The 17,596-nt window shown below is 54.4% G+C and overlaps 1 protein-coding gene across 1 annotated transcript in view; it reads right to left on the reverse strand.

Annotated features, from left to right (window-relative positions):
* Nucleotides 1–8,014, reverse strand: part of SYNPO (synaptopodin) — a 31,246-nt gene extending 23,232 nt beyond the window's left edge. The window contains exon 1 of the mRNA XM_040972551.1: nt 7,651–8,014. Within this exon, the coding sequence (XP_040828485.1) occupies nt 7,651–8,014 (364 nt within the window). The remainder of the gene's footprint in view (nt 1–7,650) is intronic.
* Between the last annotated feature and the right edge of the window lie 9,582 nt (nt 8,015–17,596).

The raw sequence follows: 17,596 nt of genomic DNA on the forward strand, positions 1-17,596 counted from the left end.
AGGCTATGCCCATACTGGCTCCTCCGCTGGCCGCACTGGGGAGCCAGGCAGGCCCCATGTCCGGGGGCTGCTCACAAAGAAGACTGGGCTCACACCACTGTGGCCCAACCCAGTGGCTCTCACCCCTCTGACCAGAGCTCAGGCAGAGGGCCCAGTGGGATCTGTAGTCCTCAGTGATGCCAGCCCCCAACCACAGCCCCCCTCCTACCTGCAGCCTAGTTTACACCATCTGCCACTTTTGTGCAGCTGGATTCCACCCCCCTCCACTCTTCCAGGTCCTAGAGCCCCGCGTCTCCTCCAGGAAGCCTTGGCCATTCCCTGTCTCTCCTATCCCCTGCTAGGAGGCCCTCCCTGGCCACTAGCCCAAAGCAGCCCCTGGAACTATTCTCTAAACAGCTGGACTCAGTTTTCCCTTCATACTGCTTTTTTTCCCCCAATCTGAAATGATCTGAATCACTTTATTTTTTCCTTGTCTATCTTGACTAAAATGCAATCCCCTTGAAGGCAGGGACCCATCTGTCTCATTTCCTGCTGAAACTCCAGTTTCTAACCACCTTCTCTGCTGCTGCCAGTCAGGAACAGTGGGATCTCTGGGAGAGGAAGGGGTGCACCCAAGGGCCCATGGCAGGTGCACCAGTGCAGTGCTGCACTGCCTCCCAGCTGGCCCATCTCGCTTCTCACTCCAGTGGAGCCACAGCCTGCGGCTCCTCACTCAGGGTCTCTCAGTGCCCCGAGCTGGGCATCTCTGCCTGTTTCCCCTCAGGCTCTCTTCCTGGCATCATCCGCTCCTATGAGCTCATGTTTGGAAGCGTGGGAGCTGCCCTGAAGGAAAAGGTGCCTCCCAGGCCAGGTCCCTGGGGCCTGCAGGTGTGTTGCTTCCCGTGGGAGAGCCCTGGCCAGGCAGAGTGGACACAGCAACTCCCACCCAGTGCAACTGCCAGAGATGCAAAGTAGGCTCAGGGAGCCCCAGACCCACCCTGGCCAAGGGGCAGGACAAGGAAGGAGAGAGGGACCCAGAACAAGTCCTGCTGTTACTTTTCCCCTTTTGCAGATGCTCCCGGCCCTTGTGTCCCATCCACTTAGGAGGAGCAGCTCTTTTCCTGGGGGGAGGGGCAGGGGCTCAGTCACCTTCCTCCCACTGACTCTCCCTGAGCTTCTGTCTCCCCAGCTCAAAACTTACACTGACTGAAGAGAGAGGGTGTATCATCAACCAAGATCCAGACACCTGGATGCCACTGGTCTATTTTGTTGATCTGTGTCTGCCCCCTTGGGGGAAGGGTGGTTGAGAAGGACAATTCAAACAGAAAAGGGAAGGAGTTGACAGTCTGTTTTCACCTTGTGAACACACAGCTGAGTGAGTGCTGGCTGGGTGCTGGGGGACCCGGCTCCCTTGTCAGTTGGCAGAGTGGGGGCTGCAAGCCAGGTGGCACAGCAGCAGTTGGCTGGAGAGAAGTGATCCTAGTCCACCCACACAGTCGGAGAGACAAACCCCAGAGGGAAGGAACCTGCACAAGCTCTCCTACAAGGGACGCAACCACCTGCAACTCCCTTGAGGGCTCACCCCTCACCCAGGTGATGCAGTAGGCAACAGATCATCAGCTACAGTGTGTGTGTGTGTGGGGGGGGACACTGGTAAAAGTGAGACCAGAGGCGCTTTAGTTCCCACTCCCTTCAGCATCCTCTCCCACCCTCCACTTCCCCATGTGACAGGGGCAGTGCTCTCTCTGACCATTGTTATCACACCAGCAGCACTGTTGTCTCAGGTGCACACTGCCATCCCTGACCCCGGGGAACCGGCCAGAGCAAGGGCTTGCTTGGCGATCACACAGCTTGCCAGCTCATTCCAGGGCCACTTGCAGCTAGGAGGGGGTGGGAGCCATTACTGGGGAGCCCACTGCTTCCCTCAGGGAGCACACAGCGTCTCTGGTCCCAACCAGAATAACCCAAATTTGGGCTGGGGTCGCGGAGAAAAGAGAGAGCCCTGTCCCAGAGTCTTCGGGGAGCTTCTGCGCAGCCAGACACTGCCCCATGCCCCCGCCCTTGTTCTGGTGAGCTCCGCTGGCTGCGGCAAAAGGGGCAACAGAAGGGGTTGCGCTGAGCGTTCCACCCGGACTGTTGGGTAATTTCCCCTCTCCTCTGGGAGATCTCTCTTCAGTTAGGGTGGGGATCGGGCCGGGGGTCCTCGCGAACTACGTCCTACAGGCCCCGTGTCTGTGCCCCACTCATCCACCACCCCTCCCCCGCGAGAAGGGGAGGCACGGGTCCAGTTCTGGCCGTTCCGGCTGCCCCTACCCTCACCCACGTTGATCAACCCGGGCAGGGCCAGTCCACCGTTTTCCTGGGTCCAGGCGACCCAACCTTCCCCAGAGTGGGCTGGGCAGGGGTAATCGCGGGGCCCAAACCACCCCCCTAATCCCCATGGAGCGGGGCTGGGACATAAAGAGCGGCACCGGGGCTGAAGCGCCCCCGCAGCCCTAAGGAGTCGCTTCCTCGTGTGAAGGCTTCGCAGCTGCCGGAGGTCGTCCCCGTACAGATGGGTAAACTGAGGCCCTGGGGTGTAGCAGTGACTTGGCCAAGGTCACCCTACCTTCAGGGAAGGAGCCCAGCGGGTCCACCTTCTCCTGCGTAACCCCGGGAACTGCGCAGGTGGGACAGGGCGCGGCACACACAGCACCCGCACCCCTGGGGGGCCAGTACCCCTCACTCACCTCTGGCCGCTGCGCGAGCGGACCCCCAGAGCTGCGGGCGCCGTAGCCTCCTCGGCTCAGCTAGCAGCGCCGCTCCCTGCGACCCGCCTCCAGATCCCGCCGCCCCCGCCTCCGCCCCGGTCCCGGCTCGGTGCCCAGTGCCCCCTCCTCGCTGCCCAGGCTACTACCGCCTCGAGGGCTGCTTGGTCGCGGGAAGCAAGCCGGGAGCTGGGAGCGCAGGGCGGGCGGGCAAGCGGACAAGCGCCTGTCTCCTGCTCCCCGGGGCCCTAGCGCCGCCCCTGCCAGCACCCCGGCCCCGCCCCGCCCCGCCCGGCCTGGGGGTGCGGCTCCCTGTGCCCCAGCTCGGCCTCCGAGCTCCACGCAGATCTCTCTCTGCTTCCTCACCATCTTCTGTGGCTCTGGGTCCTGATCAACGTCCCCACCCTCCACCGCTTTTCTTCATCCCTTTGAAATTTGTCTTTGTGTTGGATCCTGCCCTGCACCTCACCTCCTCCTCTCAACAGGGGTTCCACCTGCCTTCCACAGGCGATGCCCTCAGTTCCTTGGTAGGACTTGGGCAAATGAGGGCTGAAGGGGTGCTCTCTCTGGGGCTTCCTCCTCCATCTCCTTTCACTAACACTGGGCCACTGGGCGCTCAGCTCAGGAGGCCCTGCAGCAGTACCCAGGGGGCCATCAGAGTCAGGTGGTGATGCTACTCCCAGCCCAGGACTCCTTTCAGGCGTGGGGAGGGGGAGGTTTGGAAACCCACACACCCCTGCCACTGGAAGGCAGGACCATTCTGGGTATAATGCTGGCCTGGGTTTTAACTGGCTCTCCCTGGGCTCCCGGCCCCTGGCACCAGGCTGGCTCCACTTACACTGGCCTGCTATAGCAAGAGTTTGTGTTTTTATATTTCTGCCATTGAAGTTAGGAATGTGTTGATGACAGCCTACCCCATCCAAAGTTCTCTGAGAAATGGGCCTCCAGGTGGCCTGGTTTGGGGGCATCCCCAGTCCCCCCCCACACCCCCTGGGTGATCAGGTGACAGAGAGGACAACCCCTCACCGGCCACTCCCATCCTACTGGCCTGGCCTCCTGGGCCTCAGAGAACTGCTCTGGCTCTCTAGGCTACTCTTGTCCCCATTGTGCTGGGCTGGGGTGACAGGTCCCCCCACCCCCGGGGACTGGTGCCAGGCAGGGCACTGCATGTCCTGAGTGTGCAGCCCAGCCTGCAGGAGACCAGGAAGCAGAGTGTGTGGGTGAGAGGGAGAGCGAGCGGGAGGCTAGGATGACTGCGTGGGTGGAAAGAGAAAGACATGGGGAAGAGAGGAGAGAACGTGGGGCAGATCTATGCGTGGGTGTGCTGCAGTGGGTGTGCAAGAGCGGCTATGCCTGGTGCAGAGGATGTGTGAACGCAAGAGAGCTTTCAGGATGTGGGTGGGTAGCAGAAGAACATGGGAAGAAAAAGCTGCTTTGAACCGGTGTCTGTGGCAGGCAATGTGTGTGCATATATGAGGAAGGGTGCACATGGTTGGTTTGTGTGTTTTTAGGTGGGACCACAGCTCTGTAAGCAAATTTGGGGCATATCCATAAGGGACAGGTGTACCTGGGAAGGCATGTACCCATTGCACAGGTGTGCAAGGACACACGTTGTGGATGTGGGCATGAGAACATATACACATTGTGTATGCATGTGCACATGCTTATGGATGCACGTGAAAGTGTGTCAGTGTACAGCAGGCTGCATGGCAGCCAGAGAGTGATGCTCCTCACCATCCCACATGCCCCCCATCATGATCGCTATGATGTCGGGGAGTGGAGGGAGTTGGCAGTGCCTTGCCCAGGCTTCTCTGGCTGCTCCTATCACATGAGCCAAGGAGCAAAAGCCTTGGCTTTGGCAAGGTGACCACTGTCGGCTCTTGACATAGGTGGGAGCTCCAGGGCCTCATCAAGATAGACATGACCAGGGCAGGGCTCCTCTGAGAAGCCAGCCCCACCACTGGGGCAGTGTCCACTGGAGCAAGAAAGGCTTCTGGATCCCCCCAAACACTAAAGCACATGGGTTGCAGGTCTCCCCAGCACATCTGAAGGGGGAGGGAGTATGGCTTGGCAACAGCCCCGCCAACTCCTGCAGCCTGAACAACCTTTTCCCAGCCCCAGGTGGGTGGAAGAACACAGCCTGCTGCCTCATCTCCATGGAGACAGGCAGCTGAGCTTGTTGAAAGCAAGGGCCCTGGACCTCCCAAGGTTTAGCTCTTAGTCCCCGCCCCCCCCCCCAAGCCAGGGGACTGACAGTTCCCTTCCTAGGCCTTCGTTTCCTCATCTGTTAAGACATGAGAAAGGTGTACCTCTAATAGGGCTGTTTGGTCCCTGGGCTACAGGGCAGCCAACCTGGCAGCCAATCTGGGTAGTGGAAGCCCCAGGTTCCAGCTCTAACTTTGCCACCAATATACTTTGGACAGGTTGCTTGCTGTCTCTGGGTTCTGGTGTCTCTACCCACACAACAATCTTAGGGGGACCTGTCAGTTGTGAACAGCCCTCTCTTGGGGTTGTTTGGTGGGCTGTGCTGCTGAGGCTTGCTCATGAGCCCCAGTTACACTGACCTTCCCACACATCTCTCATGCAAGTTGGCGGGTGCTGATGGCAGAAACTTTGCGCTGCAGGCTTCTGCCCACCTGTTTTCTCTGCAGCTTCTATCCTCCAGTCCACCAAGGACCCTGGCAGAACCCACCTGGCCGGCCCTCAGGATTGAGAGAGATAGCACTAGTAGCCACTGACCAAGGCAGGAGATGCTGCTATGCATCCCAGGGTAGGGTAATTATCTGGATGTGTCTAATCTTCTGGGTGTGATGGGAGAAAGCTCCCAAAGAAAACCCTAATCTGCCAACAACATGGCAAATGCTCAGGTTTCTTCCCTCCACTACCTCAGGGGGTCTCTGGTCAGAGAGGAGGGACTCTGGCCGCTCTCTTCCTAAAACCATCTCCTACAAGATCCAGCTTCCTTCTGGCCTCCAGCCCTAAGAAGCTTTCCCTACCCATTCCATTCCTCCAAGGTCACTCCTCTGCCCCTCTGTCCCCAGCAATGTCAAAAAGTCTTGGAAGACCAACCTGCTGGACCTGAAAGAGCTCTGAGACTGCTCATGGTGGGAAGAGCACGGTCATTATCTTGGCCCCAGAACTGACTGTTAGGGTCTTAGGTAGTGAACTTAAATCTCTGCACCTCGGTTGTCTCATCTCTACCTTGGGGAGAACAGCTCTCTAGAAAGGCTAGAGCAGAAGGAGTCATGACCCAGCACAGGGGAGAGGCCACCCACAGTCATTAAAACACTCCTTTCTCCTCTACTATCCAGCTGTGGTCTCATCCACTCTGAGGTGCCCATGGACAACATCCCTAGTTCCAGAATAGAGTGGTAGTTACAGTATTCCTCCAACCCTGATGGAATCCTAGCAGCCTGCTGCACGTGTTTCTTGGATAGTTCCCTCATCTTCCTTGAGCCTCAATCTTCTCATCTGTGCAATGGAGCTCATAGGTCCCCCATGCAGCCTATGAGATGAAATGCGGCACATGAAACTCGGCACAGTGGGCTGAGCACTTTCTCGAGGGCTAACAAGGAGCCATGGCTACTGAGCCAACTGTGTGACTTAGGATGCTCCTTGTATACCACCCCCAGGACTCTATGATATCCAAACACACTGCCCCTGCCCAGATCACTACAACTCCTCAGCAGCTCAGCAAGGTGCACAGCACTCACACTTCTAGAGATTTTCAAAGATGAAGACTGTGAAATTCCCCCACACTCCCCAAGGGAAGACTGTTGCTAGGATTGGTCCACTCAACTTTGGGTCTAGACTGTCTCTGTGCCTCCTGATGTCTAGTTGCAGTCTAGAACTGGAAGAGAGTGGGTCCCAGGACCCCATGCTCTCCAAAGTGACAGTCAAGGCTGCTGGACCTCCTACCTCCTATCCTTGTCCTTGCTGCTCCACTCCCACCCTCACCCAAGATGCTGGGGGCAGTGGCCATGGTGGGTGATCAGAGCCTGGAGAGAATTATTTCTGAGAGTGGAGTGGGAGGAAAGGCTGCCAGTTTGCCAGCTGGAGAGTCAGAGATGCCTGCAGAGGAGGGAAATGTTCCTTCAGCTTCCTGATGGACAAGTCCCCTACCCGCCCTGCACCTCCACCCTGGGAGCAGCTGGCAGCAGTTCCTGCCTGGGCCAAGCATGGCCCGGCTCACATCCTCCCCATCTGGACCCACTTCAGCGTTTCCATGGCTGGCGGTGGAGGTGAATCAGCCTGGGTCTCCCTGTCCCACCCTGCTCTGCAGACTTCAGGCGCCTGCTGGGGGGATGTGACTATCACCCTTTCCTTCCTTCCAGGGCCATGCAGGCCACTCTCCCAAATGCTGGCATCGGCACTCACTGTTGCCTAGAGGACCAGAACTCTGCCTTTGGCATCTCTAATAGAGGGGAAGCCAAGGGCAACCCAGCCATGCCAAGTATGGCTGTCCTCCCCATTCTGGATCTTAGCTTCACCTGTGCGATGAGCAGGGCACATTCAGTGAAGCCTGCAGGGTCCACCTCCAATGCCTGGGTCTGCATCGTCCAGCATTGTAGCTTCAGCACCCCCACCAACCAATGCCCCATGTTCCACGAGATATCCTGCTCCCTCAGTTCCTTGGTTACTCATTACCACCACCGATGAAAGGGCAGATGAGAGCAAGAGCGGGTACTATTTTTTAACCCAGCATGGGAATGTGGTTTTCCTCACCACCTGACAGAGAGGGGAGCTGGGTTAGACTTGGCCCAGCTGGGGATGTCCCACTGCTTCTGCTGTCTTGCCCAGCTGTTCATCTGGGCATGCTCATGGGACCATAATGACTGCTTCTACAGGACAGGAAACCGTGTGTGGAAGTCTCCACAGTACCCCTGTTACCCCAACAGGCTAGAAGAGAAGGGTCAGAGCTTACCTGGCTTCGGGGCCACCCTCGGTCCAGAGTTGTTTGTCATTACCTTCTGGGCCTTCACTGTGTCCCAGTCCTGGCTGCCCCTGCTGTCAGACTGGGGCCCTGCTGGTGGCTCCCTGGAACATCTGGGCAGCTTTGGTGCCCCTTGGGTGGCTGTGCAGGCAGAGCTGGCCTCACTGCTGCTGGCCACCTCCTCTTCTTCCAGGTCCACGAGCCCTACCTCCCCCTGCAGGCCCTCCTCACCACTGCTCTCCTCAGCCTCCAGGGCCAGGCACCTATAGCTCCCATCCGGGATCTGGAAGGCACAGGGGGCAGGCCTCCTTTCACTGGGCCCAAGGGGCGGAGGTGGCAGGTGGGGTCCCAGCATGGCACGGCCTTTCCTTCAAGACGTAGAGAATCTCCTGGGCCTGCACTGAGCAGCTGTGTGGACCCCCGTCTCCTCCTGGGGGAACCTCTGCTGCCTCTTCCTGTGCCTTCACCTTCTGCTGAGTCCCACAGTCAGGGGATGGTCCAGCTGGGGGGTAAATCCTTGTGCACCTGTCTTGGATGTCTGGAGCTTCTTCCAGGCAATTAGTCTGTGCAAGAGAAAAGAAATAGCACATGAAATACACTCCGGGGTTCCTGGCTGAATTTCTGAGATACACTCATCCCCAAGTGATCCTGAGAACTGCCTGAGGTTTGGGGTACAGGTCCCTCACTTCCACAGAGAAGTGTTTCCCAAGTTTCAATCAGCATTCCAGAATTTCACCATATCCTGATGCCACCTAACACTTTGTTTGCTTACTATTTTTTCTTCAATCAACTTTAAATAACTTACTTTGGTTAGTTTAAACTTATCTTAAGCAAGAGTTGGAGGAAAACCACAAGTGTATTGTGTGAAGTCATTTTCTCCCTAGTGTACATTAAATAAACACCTAGTGACTTAAAAATACTTTTCTGAGCACAACCCAGGAGGAATTCTCTCAGGTCCCACCAAAGGTACACACTTTATGGCAATCACAAGGACAGTGGGGCCCAAGACCCAAGCCTAGGGACAGGAATCCCTAAACCAGGTGGGTCAGCCAGGCCAGTGGTATATTTACAAGGTTTGCATTAGAATTTCAGCTCTTCCAGGCTTCTTGTAGTCAGCAAGGCATTTGATGTTTCTGAAACTCTACTTTTCCATCTGAGAAATGGGTGTGGTAATATAGAATAAACATCTCTAATCCAAAGATCTGTCTGAATGTTCTGGATTCCAAAGATTCTTGAGTACCAACATAACACCAAAAATGGAAAAATCCATGCCTGACCTCATGTGATGGGTGGGTCACATTTAGGACACATGTGTATTAACAGTGTTTCATAAAGTTTTCTGTAGGCTCTTTGCATAAGGAGTTTGTGAAACATTAACGAATTTTGTGTTTAGACTTGGGTGCCTATGAGATAGCCCATGATATATGCAAATATTCCCAAATCTCCAACATTTCTGGTCTCGGGCATTTGGGATACAGAGTACTCAGCCCATTTCTCCAACTGAGAATGTTGCTCTGAGGATCAAAAGAGAATATTCACACTGAGGACTTAGGACCATCTCAGAGCCCTAACTTAATTCATGTTGGCTATTTGTTCCTTCCATGCTGATTTCCTGGGCTACTGGGTATTTTGGATGTCATAAAAAATGCTGAGGATGGAGTCAAGGAAAAGGAAGCTTTGGAGCTCTGGCTCTCTAGCCCCTACTAGCTGCTGAGCAGAGCTGTGGATGATAGCAAGGACAACAGCAATAATAGTATGATTATTTATAAGAACTAAAAATGATAAAATCCCAGAGAGAGAGGATGCAGGCTTCTTGCTGGAGAGGAGGGCTGGATGGGGAAGAAACTTGGGCGGAAGCACTGGCTGGGCATGGAGGCAGATGGAGAGTGGGTGTGGAGGAAGAGAGAGGGATCCAGGATGCCTACCAGGTTCCCAGCTTTGATGACAGTGATTTTGCTAATAGAGATCGAGAATAAATGGGTAGGAGCAGGTGTTCTGTGGAGCAGGAAGATGACATAGATTTTTACATCACTGGGGGAGATGAGCAGAGAGCGAGAGTTCCAGGCTGAATCTCACACAGAGGCATAAGGTGGAGGTGAATGAGATTCCCCCAGGATGATCAGGTAGCACTTTAAAGAGGAGTGCCACGTAGTCTGTGCACGTGGATGACCTGAGTTTGCACTGCTCTCAGCTCATAACTCTGCCCCCTCAGCAGCATCAGGCACCCCGCCCCTCCTCCCACTGGGCAACAGGCTAGGTCAAAACCCTCCCTTCTGACTGGGGCTGTTCCAGAAGAGTTCGGTAGGCAGGCACAGAGATAAGAGGGCAAATCAGCCAGCCAGGGGGAAGGCAAACAAGTGTCAGGATGGGAAAGATAACCAGGCACCTGTTACAGCAGTCACAGCAGCAGAGAACCAGGGATAGAGAAGGCAGCCTTCTGTCTGGAGAGAGGAGCGGGAGCTCACAACCCCTCAGTCATCACAGCCCGTGAGAGGACTTCTTGAGTAATGTTCCATGTCAGAGAGGAGGAAGTTGAAGTTTACAGAGGGGAAGAGACTTCTTGCCACAGTCACTATAGCTAGCAAGTGACAGCACTGGGGGGAACCTGGCTCTGGTGGCTCTAGGCCCTCTTGCCTCTCCCAGAGACTGCCCACTCACCAGCTGCTGCCAGGTCTCTGCCCTTCCCAGCATCTTGCCAAGGGCTGGTAGAACTCCAAAGAGACCTGACTTGGCTGTGGGAGCCCAAGCAGGTGCCTCCTGCAGTGTCCAGGTCCAAAGCGAGGAGGCTGAAGGGGATGTTGCAGGAGCAGTGATTCTAAGCACATTCAGAGCGCTCACCGCTGTCTACGCCCCCCCTCCCCACTGAACCAGATGGCAGAAGGCAGAAGGAATGGGTCTGGGGGGTGGGGGCGGGTGGGCCACTCTGACTCCCTGCAGGGGCCTCATTGCACTCTATCCTTGCTTCTGTTTTTGCTGTATTTGACCATGGCCACGGTTTCCAGGAAAGAAGAGTGAGGCGGAAAAGTTAACTTTCCGCCACCCACACAAATATTTTTGGCTGGCGCTCTCTTCACTCTGCCAAGCCAGGAGGGAGGGGCTGGCGGCAGGAGCACTCCAATTTGAGGTTCCTTCCAAGGAGGGAACACTCCCAACCCAGCTGTGGGCTGGGCAGTCCTGAACTCTGACACCTTCACCCCTGCTCAGGTACCTTGTACTGGGGACCCTCAACAATGGTGGCAGCCTCTGAGTTGACTGAGCCTCTACTGGCTGGCTGCTGGCCCAAGCCCTTTCCCTGGCCCTCATGTCAGATGGGTGCATGCATGTATTCCATAGATGAGGAAACTTGGGCTGTGAGAGGTCACCAGGGTAGCCAGTCTCAGTGGGCGGGGATGGGAAGTGGAGGGGAGTGCTAAAGCGGGATGTGAATCAGACAGCTGGGCTTGAGCTCTCAGAACTGCTGTCAGCAGACACCAGGGCTCCCAAGTCCCTGAGAGGGTGAGCTCAGGCAAGTTTAGAGACCCATGTGTGTGGGCAGGAAGGGCCTGTTCCAGCCTCGGTGGAAGCGGAGGAGGGTGGTCTACAAAGCTGTAATTCCATTTCTCTCCTAAGCTGTACCCTCATCAGGCTGCAGGCTCTAAAATGCCTGGCTGTGGTTGTCAGGGCTTGATGAACCCCACAGTCATCCTCTCTGGGGAGTGGCTTCTCTGAGCCAGGGTTGGGGGGGGTTGGGGAAGGAGGTCCAGATTGCTCAGCAGTCCCAGGCTCCTGGCACAGCAACTCTGGCTCCTTTGCAAGTCCTGTCGCTCTGCCCATCAAAGGGATCAACCTCCACCCACCCCTCTCCTCCCACCTTCCCTACTGTGACCCAAACCCAACGCTGCTGTAGAGTCTGGGGCCTGTTGTTGGCTTGTGCAGCAATGGCCATGAACATGTCCTCTCGCTGCTCCCTATATGATGGTGGAAGGGAATGACCTGGGACTGGACCTGCATGCCAATTCCGAATACACCACCTGGTGGCGTCCCTTCTATTTCTTTGTTTCCATTTTACCATCTACAAAACAGCTTAAAGCAAGACCAACTTCAGAGTCTGGCACTGCAGTACAGTGGGTTAAGCTGCAAGATGTAATGCCTGCATCCCTCATGAGTGCTGATTCAAGTCCCAGCTGCTCCACTTCCCATCCGGCTCCCTGCTAATGCACCTGGGAAAGCAGTGGAGGATGGTTCAAGTGCTTGGGCTTCCGCTACCCACCAGGGAGACCCAGATGGAGTTCCAGTCTCCTGGCTTCTGCCTGCTCATGCCCTAGCCATTAAGGTCATTTGGGGAGTAAACCAGTGTGAATGGAACATCTCTTTTTCCCTCTCTTTCTGTGATTCTGCCATTCAAATAAATTAGTGAATGCATTAGCATAGAGCTGGTGGAAGCACAACAACCAGGAGTCAAACCCGCCCTCTGATACAGGATGCCAGCATTGCAGGCAGCAGCTTAGCTCACTGTGCCACAACGCCAGCCCCAGAAACTGATTTTTTTCCCCAAGTGTAGCTCTAAGTGCATCACTAACCTATTCAAAGTAAAGCAGAGTGTCTCTCTTTCTCTCTCTTTCTCTCTCTCTCTCTCACACACACACACACACACACACAGGAAATGCCAATTACAGAGCAGATCTTATGCTTCTTAGCTGAGGAAAATGATGTAAGGCTTCCTAGAATTGATGACCCAACAAGGCCCAGGGAAGGCAAGGAGGTGGGGCCTGCCAGGGGTGACTCCGGAGAAACATGCAGACTTGGACAAGGTGAGACTTAGGGGTGGTGTGGGCAGAGAACAGTGAGAGGTAAGGCTGGGAGAGGAGACCAGTGGGAGACGTGCTCCCATGGCCTGGGCTCTGCTGCTGGCTGTAGACAGTGTGAGGACTGCAGGGGCGGCCAGAGCAGAATGTAGGAGGCTAAACCAAGAGCTGGCATGTGGGATCCCTGCAGGTGGAACATTTTATAGCCATGTCCATGGCCCTGGGCACAGTGCCAGGTACATAAAACAAAAACAACGATAATAGCTGGTGTTGATGAGGTGTTTCTGATGTCAGGTGTTATTCGTGACACTTGGTGACATTCACTCATTCAATCCTCATCACAGCACTGTGAGAAAGGTGCTATTATTATCCTCACTCCATGGGTAAGGGCATCAGACTTACAGGACTCACCTCGCTCACTCAGCAGTTGAGTCAGAGTCCGTGAAGGTCTAGTTCAAACAGCATCCTTATTCAAAACACTGTCCTATCTCAGCAATGTCGGCAGTGACAGAATGAGCCAATGAAGAGATGGGTGAATAGGGGAGAAGGGTGGGAGAGAAGGAGGACTTTCCCCATGCCAGGCATGTTGCCTGGAATGTGCTGTGCCCTCATGTAGGGATGAAGTTGAACCATGACACAGGGCAAGCGAGCAGGGAACCAGTGAGCATACTGCTCATGAGCTAGGGGGCCTGGGAGGGATTCAGATACTCCGGTCATACCTGCCCACCCTGCCCCAGCCTGGCAGCATCCTCAACATCAAGTGGGACAGAGGCAGGGTCTGGCCTGTCCAAAACCTAGCTCTCTGCTCCTAGGAAGAGAAATGATGAAGTCCTCCAAAACTGAGCTGAGAATATATTCCTACATCATTCCTTTTCCTCTTAAGGTAGGAATAGGAACCAAGGGAATGTGGGGTTCCTGCCCCAGGGCTCCAAAATGGGGAGTCCCAAGCCTATCACTGGCTGAAAAAGACCTAGGGTAGAATGGCTGGTGGGAGCTGCAATCAACATGACTGACACAGTTACCAAACCCCCTTTGGCATGACTGCCTCCTGCTGTTTTCCTGAAGGATGTAAGAGTGTGTCCCTATTCTGCCCATCACTCCTCTACCTCAGTTCTGTGAGGCAGACCGGCCGATCCAGGCCCTCTGCCTCTAACCCTAACCCTTCGACATCCCCTTTCCTGCCTGCCCAGCCCATCGAGTCCACTCTTCCCCCTCATTTCTGCCCACCTTCCAGGGCCAAAGGGCCAAGGTGGGATGTGATGTGAAACTAGGGGGAGATCTGGGAGCAGCAGGAAGCCTTCCATTGGCATGGGGATCAGGCACTGCTCGGCGTGCTGCAGGTCTCCAGAGAGCCGAGTGTCCGGTGTCCCAGGGTCTGAGCTGCTGCTGTCATGGCAGGATGGAGACTTGGCCATCCGTGGATCCACTCCTTCCCCCAGCATGGATTCACTGAGCAGCAGTTCTGTCCTGTGGCTATTTTAAGGGCTGGCAGTACACCACGACCAAAGAGAAAGAAATCCTGCCCACGTGAAGCTCACATGTCAGCTGGGGGTGAACAGATACTGACGACGTAAGAAAGGATGTCAGACGTGTTAAATGCATCGGAAGTCATTATTAGGCAGCAAGGGAGTCGGGACCGCTGTGTATCATGATGACAGAGCAGACAGTAGAAACCTCATGGATAACCTTGACAGATGCCACTCTGTTTTGTGTAGTGTATGTTTCTCAAATTCACTGTTAGGTTAAATTCCCATATGCAATGATAAGAAATATAAAATCAACATTAGGAAGCAAATCCAGACCCATAAGCCTTGCAAATGCATGGAACAGATCTTTTTTTCTTTTTTTTCCCCAAAGATTTGTCTTGCTTATTTGAAAAGCAAAATTATAAAGAGACGGGGGGAGAGATTGAGAAAGAATAAGATGTTCTGTTGGGTTACTGCTGGTTTACTCCCCAAATGCCTACCACGGTCAGGACTGGGCCAAGCCAAAACCAGTAGTCCAACAACATCATCTGGATCTCCCCTGTGAGCCCAAATACTTGGACCGTTGTCTGCTGCTTCCTTGGTGCCTTAGCAGGAAGCTGAACAGAAAGTGAAGCAGTCGACACTCAAACCAGTGCTCAGATAGGATGCTGACATCACAGACTGAGGCTTAATCGCTGAGCCACAATGCCTGCCTGAGGCAAGATCTCTCTTTGGCCAACATTCTGATATTCACCAATGTTGGCCATTTTAGAATTTTTCTGTTGCACTGTGAATTTGTCTACCATTTAGAACGGCTTTGTGCAGCCCTGTATATAAACATATGATTTCACATATTAGTTGTATTTCCTCCAGAATATTCTTTTCCAAGTCCAGTCAATTGAGAGAACATTTTCTCAATGCAAAACATATGATACACGCTGAGCTTGAGAAGAACAATGATGGTGTCATGTGGTGACTGTGAGGATTAGTTAGGTAACCTGAGTAACACCCAGGGAGATGAATTTTAGAAGTCTCCTTTCTGCAGGGGAACTTACGGTGCAGCAAGAATGAGAGCCAGCAGGCATAGTGGGTGAAGTTGCCACTTGTAATGCCTGTATCCCATAGGGGAGCCTGGCTCCCGGTGGCAGCTCTCCTGCTTCTGATCCAGTTCCTGCTGATGTAGCTGGGAAAGCTGCAGAGGGTGGCCTCAGCACTGGGAACCCTGCCACCCAAGGGGAGAGACCCTGATGGTGCTCCAGGCTGGCCCAGCTCAGGTCATTGCAGTCATTTAGAAAATAAACCAGAGGAAGAAATATCTCTCTGTGTCTCTGTCTTTGAAATAAATCTGTCTTTTTTTAAAAAGATTTATTTTTATTATTATGTTTTTTTTATTGGAAAGGCGGATATACAGAGAGGAGAGACAGAGAGGAAGATCTTCAGTCCGATGATTCACTTCCCAAATGAGCGCAATGGCCGATGCTATGCCGATCCGAAGCCAGGAGCCTCTTCCGGGTCTCCCACGTGGGTGCAGGGTCCCAAGGCTTTGGGCCGTCCTCGACTGCTTTCCCGGGCCACAGGCAGGGAGTTGGAAGGGAAGTGGGGCTGCCGGGATAGAACTGGCGCCCATATGGGATCCTGGGCATGTAAGGCGAGGACCTTAACCACTGCACCACCACGCCGGGCCCATAAATCTGTCTTTTTAAAGTAAGGAAAGAAGAGGTACAATGTATTGGATATTTACTGTGTGCTGGGCACTGTACTGGTACAGTGTGTCAAATATGATCTTGTTCACTCTTCCCAATAGCATCAGGGGGCTGACACAGACTACTATGCCCAATGAACAGATGAGAACACACAAGCTCAGCAAGATGAGGTTCTGTCCATGGTCCCAGAGTAGGAAATAGAGCAAGCTGGGACCTAACAGGTGCCTGGGACCTGCTGTAGTCCCTGAGGATCCACACAAAGATCATTTCACACAATGCAAACCACCCTTCCTGTGACTTTGACCCTGCCATTACCCCTGACCTTGACCATAACCCTCTGCCCCTGAAACTTGTTCACCACTCCAAACACACGCAATCCCAGGGCTGGAATCGGGTGTCTCAAACACCTGCCATCTCTGGACTGTGCGTAGAACCCCACAGCCAGGATGCCGAGGGACTAAGCCCACTCCACACGCACTTGCTGCCGGCAGCCTACTCACACCATCAGCCAAGTCCCCTGCGCGTCATATCTATTTCTGCCCCGCTGAGTGGATAAATACGTGGGCCAGGGAACCAACTTCAGTGGAGCTGGAGAGACTGAAGTCACAGCTATAAATAAGGACCAGGGCTGCTCGGGATCGGGTGATTGGGGAGTGGGTACAGCAGGGCCAAGGCCAGCCTGAGAGATTGCACCCCAGGACCTGCATTCCATCTTCTCCTGGCCACACATGAGCAGGGGTGCTCAGATGTGGCAGGCCAAGGGCAGGCCTGGAGCACTGGACGCCTGCTATTTTCACATACCCAGCCCCCATGCCCTGAACTGCAGGTTCACACTGGAACAGCAGCGGGGTGAACAAGACCAGGTCTCTAGGACTTGAGTTACACCTGACAGTGACAGCTTTGTCCTTGTCATAGCCAATGGAGTTCTCACATATGTCATGGAACTAATAATTGAGCAAGTGCCTGTTTCTGTCTCCCTCCCACCCTGTAGGACTCTCCAGACCCACCCAGAGCTGTGGGCAGTGTGACCTGGAGTGATCAGCAGTATGTACACGTTGCCACCCTGTCCCCCAGTCAACCATCCATAGTCCTCCCCAGTTCTGTATTCAGGACACAGCTGTAGCTCCCAGTGGGCCCTAGTGGGAGTAGTTATACCACAGGAATGGGCAGGTACAACAAAGCAAGGCTTCCCCCAGAGACACCATTGGCCAAAACAGAGGCTGGGAGGGTCCCTGCTTTCCGGCTGGCTCTGCTTGGGCCAGTTATTGCCTTTCCTATCCTCAGTTTTTCATCTGTAAAGTGGGAACACAAGCCACATTTGAGCAGCAGTTGCCGTGAGGGCTGAGTGAGCATGAACCTCCCCCAACCCCACTCCACCCTGGGTTAACTCAGTGGTTCTTGGACTTATCCACAGGAGGGTTCTTACACATTGCAAAACGCGGCTCATATCCCAGAGTGGTGAACTCACAACCTTTAGGGCCTAGAGCCTGGGGATCAGCATATTTTAATGCCTCCCAGAGGGCAGTCATGGGGAACATTGACTCTTTGCAAGCCCTCAGCAGTAGTCCAGGCATCACAGAGGCATGGGGATGGGCTGAGTTCTCACTACTGGTCCATTTCTTAACTCATGGGGTTTCATGGAGAAAAATGTGGCACTGGGCATGCTGGGTTGTGATTGCATTTCCTGTCTGGAGGCTGAATGCAGGCAGAAGCCAAGGCAGGCAGGCTTCACTCTCTCCTGTACAGGCATGGGCACCACAGCAGATGAGCCACAAACCCAGAGACCTACTTGGGGGTCATCCTTTGTGCACTACCCAGGTGGTAGCCCAGAAGCAGGAGGGGTCTCCCCACCCCTTCTGGAGAAGAAGCTGACACTTCTTCCCCTACAGGCCAAAGATTCATGAAATTGGCTCACCCTGTGAGACACCAAGCTCCTGGTTTGGAGGTCTGAGGTTAAGAATAGCAGCATCAGTGCACGGTGCAT

The sequence above is a fragment of the Ochotona curzoniae genome, unplaced genomic scaffold (genome assembly GCF_017591425.1).
Source record: "Ochotona curzoniae isolate NIBS_2020 unplaced genomic scaffold, NIBS_Ocur_1.0 contig_1, whole genome shotgun sequence".
NCBI classification, from domain to species: domain Eukaryota; kingdom Metazoa; phylum Chordata; class Mammalia; order Lagomorpha; family Ochotonidae; genus Ochotona; species Ochotona curzoniae.